We start from the raw sequence: 6477 nt of genomic DNA, 5'->3' as shown, positions 1-6477 counted from the left end.
GTTGCATTCGTGGCTTTAGAATATTAGGCAGTGAGGTTTTAAAGTACTGGCTTTGCAGACGATGTCGCATTCTTTTGCACAGATAAACTAAGTATCGAAAATGTGGTATATACTATTGAAAAGTTTGGCGTAGTATCAGGAGCTCGTTTAAATGCCTCTAATAGTTTAGGACTGTGGTTTGGCTTGTGGGGTAGCACACCGAACCACTTTGCAGGGATTAATTGGACAAGAACTCCTCCAACATACCTTGGTGTACCATTGCATGCATATAGATTCAGTGCGCATTACTGGAAGAAACGCGTCCCTAAGCTTGAACGACAGGCACAGACATTTTGCCCTATCGACTTTCGATATTTGGGAGAGCTGAAGCTTGCAATACTTTCTTAGCAACAAAACTTTACTATGTATTGCAACTTATTCATTGTGCAAGATTCTATATACAAAGCTTTCATCGGATTTTCGCTACTTTCATATGGTCTTCGACTTTTGAGCCCATGCGTCGTGATAATGTATTCAAGCCAGTTAGTGAGGATGGGTTAGGACTAAAACACCTTTATCTATGGCAAATAGTGTCCCGATTCTTCTTTTTTCGAGACAATTCCCATCCTGTAATCCGTTCCTTCTTGCAGGTTACACTTGTTGATTGCTTGCCAGATTTGATTGTTTCATCCAACTTCTCCGAACACCCATGCTTGTGGGGATTCATGCAGGAAGTTTACTTCGCAGTTCAGTTCCTTAAAGCTCGCTTCTCTGTAGAATACCTGTACTCAGTATCGCGCAAGGTGCTGTATAAGGACCTACTGAGTACACTATTCCCACCTCCATTGTACCGTTCACTGTACGCCAATCTTCCAGGTCACGATGTGTTGAAGCGAGTGCGCAAAATGTACATTCCACCGAATTCAAAAACATTCTTCTATAAACTCCACTCTGAAACATCGGCGGTAAACACATAATTAGAAAGAAAAGGTATTTTCATTCCGTCTGTTAACTGCCGTCTATGTGATGTGCTGGAAACGATTGAACATTGCTTTGTTAGCTGCAAAGATGCCATACTATTTTGGGATGTCCTTCAGCGAGCACTGAAAAAGCGTTTCGTCATTAATTCTCACACAATACGTTATCTTCTACCAGCAACGCGTGATGAAGTACCATAAGATATGTTTTTCCTCATGGGTTTGCACAGCTTGTGGAAGACACGAATGCAAGACCGCAATGCAGAGCCCACCACTTCTTCAAGCGCACACTTCATTCAAATGGCTATCCACCTAAAAAACATTTACGATGAGCTAGACTTTAGACCAGACTGGTACTCCGTCTTAGAGAACTGTTTGACCTCACCCCTTTTTTGTTTGTACAACACGATGTGAAGAACTCTCCATGTGAGGAACTCGCGCTGTGTTAGCCATTTAGGGTTTATGAGTAACACTTGAACGCTTACTTTCGTGATTTGATTGTACTTTTGTTCGCTTGAATTTGTCTTTATTGCCCAAGTACTTTAATAAATACCATGAAAAAAAGCGGTTTCGTAGCCGAGTGGTCTGACGCGTCGCTCCGGAGAGTTCACCGTAGTTTTGAAGTGCATGGGTTCGAATCCACGTGGTGCCATTTTTTTATAACTTTTGCGAGTTCAATTCGAAATCTTGTTTTTTTTTCAGTCTCTTCAACTTACTTGCACGCGGAAGAGAACTGCACGTATCTATTCATTTGTAGTTTACCGAGTTCCCTTGTGAGGGCCGGAACCTGCTGAGCTGGCACCGAGGTTTGACTAGCATGGCGATTTTGTCGCGATTATACCGCATTGTCGGTTTACCTCGTTGATGTGAGCGAGTACTGCGTGTAAGATGACGTTAATTCATTGATTAGGTAGCACAGCAGCTCCAATGAGGCTGGGTTAACGACAGGTGCTCACCTTCAACTTTCGTTTTCGTCATTGCCCCGATGATCCACTTTTCTGTGCCGCTCTTTAAACACTCAGCAGGTTATTGATTATAGCGGGCCGCCGGCAGAGAAACCTGTTCAGTTTTAGCAAAACAGTGCGGAATCGACCTTCCACTGCACTTTGCGGTATCCCGACGCACTTCGTGCGAGTAACGAATGATATGTTATTCAGAGAAAAAGGAAGAAAGCAAATTTGTGTAGCTCGGAATAGTGATTTTGGCACACAAACGCATAAAACATTTCTTAGACTTGGTATTCGCCCGTTTACTGTCTTAATATATGCGACATTTTTGTGAATTGTTATGCGTGATTCATTTCTTCAGTATAATTCCAACCCATCCTCCTTCCCGCAAGTAAGAGTTCCTTTTTTATCGTTAAAAAGAGAGTTTCAGCTAGGCTGTTATTCGGCAGAAACTCTTAATTTTAATTTATGCATCAATCGTTTTTTATAAAAACCTCGATATGGCCTTTTTTTCTCGGTTGAGAAAATCTTTGTGGTATAGGGTAATTCAGTGCCCGAAAATTGTACTGGTTCAAAAAGTTGGAGATTTGTTTCATGCATACATACATCCAGGGGCAATACTCATGTGGTTTTGGGACGTTAAACCCCACAAATCATCATCATTCAGAGGCAATACTCATTGCGTGCGATGGACCAATATTGTAAACGGATGACGACTTTTGTGGTTTAAAAAGCGCCAACTTTATTTACAGAAGAGCACCTCTGGCTGATTTCGTGGTGGGTGCCGACATCTTCTTTTTTTTATTTTTTATACCAAGTTTTTACAGAAGTCATGTGACCATTCCGAACGGTTGCACTTCACAACAAAACATAAATTAGGTAATTATTAGGGAGCAGTACAGTGCAGTGTCCTTCCTAGCCCGGGTCACTTGGTGACGTCAAACCCAACACACAAATTCACACGATGAGGAAGCACTCTTTGCTTTGTCATAATAACACAGCCTTCTTGGGAATGAGCTCAGCATGAAGCAGCACGAGAAGGTTCGCTAGAAAGGTGTCCACAATCCAGCTCAACCAGTCGACCCTCGTGAACAAAGCCACCACTGACAGGCCGCACATTCCTCGAAAGTCAGCAAAGTTCTTCAATGTTACTCAACTCGTCATCACTGAACTGAGCAGCCGACTCATCGGAGGAGGAGTTGCACGAATCACAAATGCAGAAGACAAGTGGTTCGATTTCACTATCCACAATCATGTCCCGTTCCCATGCTTCAGCTTCAACTTGCTCTACATGAGCGCAGCAGTTTTGCCACTTGTCCTGTTTTACAGATGCCAGTGCTTCTGGCAGAAGCTTCTCTACTTCAGCTAAGTGAAACCCGTATTCCGTGCTGCGATGTACCCCTTTACCTGGCTCCAAACAAGCTCGATTGGGTTGAACTCGCAGTGGTATGGTGGTACACGAAGCACTTCATGGCCATGGGTAGCCGCCAGAGTGTCGATGCGGTACACAATACTGGGTGTGTTGACCTTTTGGGAAAGTTCCAGCAGTTCAGCTCTCACCATGTCCTCTAACCACAGAACACCTTTCTTTGTAAGCCAAAGCTGAATATCAGCTTTGCGCGTCGACTTGGTAGGTGCTTTCTCAAGAGCTACGCTGTGGTATGGCGCATTGTCCATGACAATAACGCTATTAGGCGCAATGTTTGGCAAAAGCTTGTCGGTGAACCACTCCTCAAAGTATCTGCCATCCATCTCAGAGTGGTAGTCAGCGCTGCCCCCCTTTTTTGCTCGGAAGTAGTCAGCAGCTCCTTCGATGAAACCAGTTGCACTGCTGCCAGCATGTACGAGGATCAAACGGGCCCCTTTGCCCGAGGGTGCAGCCAATCCTGTCGTCAGACCTTTGAGGAAGGCATCTTGCGATGACTTCACAGTCGTGTCCTGCCAAACGTACTCCTTCGTGTGCCCTGCGTTGACCCATGTTTCATCCAAGTAGATGATGCACCTGTACAAAGCAAAACGAACGAGCGCACGAGTTAGCGCACACAAGTAAACATACCCACAGCAGCAGCTTGAGTCTTGGCATGACCATGGTCGAAAATACTGCAAAGGACAGCTTGAGCAAAAAGTACAAAAAGCATTCATATGCATATTCTATTTTCTTTGTTACCCACTCATATGCTGACTGCTCTTTCGTAAACAGCTGCTTAGCGTCAATCGAGGAAAAAAACGGTCGGCGTCAGTGCTTTCTTTAGTCGGGCTTTAATTCGGCACGTAGGTGGCATTTGGCTGTCAGTTCTGATTGATGGCAAGTTCACATGTCACACATGCGGTATTCGGTAAGAATTCATTGGCCGTCGCTATCATTTTGCACGAATGGAAACAAAAATAGACACCAAAATTCCCAACAATGCTGCCAGTAACTCGCATCTTTCATGGGAATGAGCGCTTACCGCACCGAACGGCGGAGATTCAGCGAATAACTCTCACCGATTGAGGCAAATACCCCCACCCAACAAAACAAAAGCCGTGAAATGCGACCTGCAAGCAAGTACCTTGCTTAACCGTTTTCTTTTTTCCAGGTTGTAATTCAGATGTAATACTCTCCATTACGATTATAAAGTTGCAATGCTAACATCAACTATTATATCAAGGCAATCTACTTGTGCTGCGTAAGGAAATATGAAAATAACGGTTCCCACCTGCCCTGTCCTCGGAATTTCTTGATCGCCCGCAAGTACCTGCTACGCCAGGCAATGATGTCACTGCGCTCGATTAGCGCAAGATTTTGTTTTCTTTTAGCAAAGGTGAAGCCGATGTCCTTCATTAGCCTTCACAAGGTGGTTTTCGTGAAGTTCAACAAGTCGTCGTCTTCGTTCACAGCCCTTATCACACTGTCCAGTGTTGGGATCTCCCTCTTGGCGTACATGCTGTGCACTTTCAGACGGATGGAATGGATTGTCAAGCTGTCATGTTTGACGGTTCGCGAGCTCGAAATCTTCACCTCGCGAGCTTGTTTTTTCGGTGACACCAAAGGCCCACGCAGACGCTCCGCCTTCAATTTCGCCACGGTACGGGGAGATATTCCAGTGTCCTCGCTCACAACATTCAACACCTCTCGCACAGATTTCTCTGGGAAACGCATCCTGGTACGGGCGTACACATTTGCAATTACTTGCTTGGCGTGCTTTGACAGCTTTGATGTGCGAAGCTTCGAAAAAATTCGCGCAGGAGAGGTGGTCGAGGACGCAGAGCTGGACGCCATTTTTTCGAAGCTGCCACAACAAGTAAAGAAAAAAAACGGTGGCGTGGGTCGCGCGGAGAGCGAAAACCTGATACGAAAGCGACAAACATAAATTACCAACTCGCATATTTTGATTGTTTATCCGACAACACAGGCGTTTGTTTTTTAACCTGATGACAAATATGCATGCTTAGAAGTTTCCCGAGAAGCATTTGTTGATTCTCGTACACCCCAAGCGGCGCACTACTTTTTGGTCGCGGCAGTACACAGCGCAAACAGGAGCGCTAGCTTTGACAGCGTGCCCCGCCGCGGTGGTCTAGTGGCTAAGGTACTCGGCTGCTGACCCGCATGTCGCGGGTTCAATTCCCGGCTGCGGCGGCTGCATTTCCGATGGAGGCGGAAATGTTGTAGGCCCGTGTACTCAGATTTGGGTGCACGTTAAAGAACCCCAGGTGGTCAAAATTTCCGGAGCCCTCCACTACGGCGTCTCTCATAATCATATGGTGGTTTTGGGAGTTAAACCCTACGAATCTAATCTAGCTTTGACAGCGTTGCACATGATGTATGAAACGGAGTATAAGGTGCAAGAAGTCATCTTCTGATATTACACCACGGTTCATGTTCATTGTTCTATGTGCAGACACTGGACTGGTGTGTCAGCAATGCATTTCAATTCAATCATTTTCTCAAATTGATCTTTGTTCTTAAGTTCAAGTAGCAAATCACCACTAGTCATTTTTGTGGCCTTGTAGCCTGGTCCAATGGTGTTTCCAAGGCATTTCAACACCAGAAAAGGAGACAATTTGCGAGCAGTTTGGTTGCCCTCACTATGGATCACATTGTATTTTGGAAATATGTCATTGCTTTTCAGAAAAAAGTGGAAGGGTGCTTCGGTGCGCCCTTTTTTGAGGGCGATCAAGGAGTAAAGTAGTTTGTTTAGCCATGGGAGTAGTGCGTGTGTTCGGCGACACCGCCAACCGCTCACCACGAAGCCCAACAAGGAGACGCGGCAAGACTTGAACTAAATCTGCACAACGCCAGCTGTACGCTGTCACTATAACCGGATAAGCATACCCAAGGTTGGATACCTACACGATGTTAACCCTTGCCGCCAGAAAACAATGAAGTGAACGGAAAAGAGAAGAGGACAGGATAGATTTAAAGAGGAGAAAAAACGAAGATGTAGGGAGGGAGAGATAGGAAAAGGCGACTGCCGATTTCCCCTGGGTGGGTCAGCCCAGAGGTGCCGTCTACGTGAAGCCGGGGCCAAAGGGGTGTGTTGCCTCGGCCAGGGGGTTTTAAAGGTCCAATCACCTGGCGTCAGCTCTACCCC

The 6477-nt window shown here is 45.6% G+C and overlaps 1 protein-coding gene across 1 annotated transcript; it reads right to left on the bottom strand.

Annotated features, from left to right (window-relative positions):
• Positions 1-3268: 3268 nt before the first annotated feature.
• LOC142765888 (uncharacterized) lies at positions 3269-3992 on the bottom strand. Its single transcript, XM_075867694.1, has 2 exons — positions 3964-3992; positions 3269-3905 (listed from the first exon to the last, which is right to left on the bottom strand). Exons 1-2 carry the CDS (start codon positions 3990-3992, stop codon positions 3269-3271), a joined length of 666 nt encoding a protein of 221 aa, XP_075723809.1.
• Between the last annotated feature and the right edge of the window lie 2485 nt (positions 3993-6477).

The sequence above is a fragment of the Rhipicephalus microplus genome, chromosome 6 (assembly GCF_043290135.1).
Source record: "Rhipicephalus microplus isolate Deutch F79 chromosome 6, USDA_Rmic, whole genome shotgun sequence".
Classification (NCBI taxonomy): domain Eukaryota; kingdom Metazoa; phylum Arthropoda; class Arachnida; order Ixodida; family Ixodidae; genus Rhipicephalus; species Rhipicephalus microplus.
This window is presented reverse-complemented; position numbering and strand designations above follow the sequence as displayed.

Bases quoted from the DNA above. Each gene is read 5' to 3' on its own strand.
- LOC142765888 (XM_075867694.1), bottom strand. From the start codon at position 3,992: ATGGTCATGCCAAGACTCAAGCTGCTGCT. The intron at 3,906-3,963 runs GTGGGTATGTTT...TGCTTTGTACAG, and splicing joins CCAAGACTCAAGCTGCTGCT to GTGCATCATCTACTTGGATG.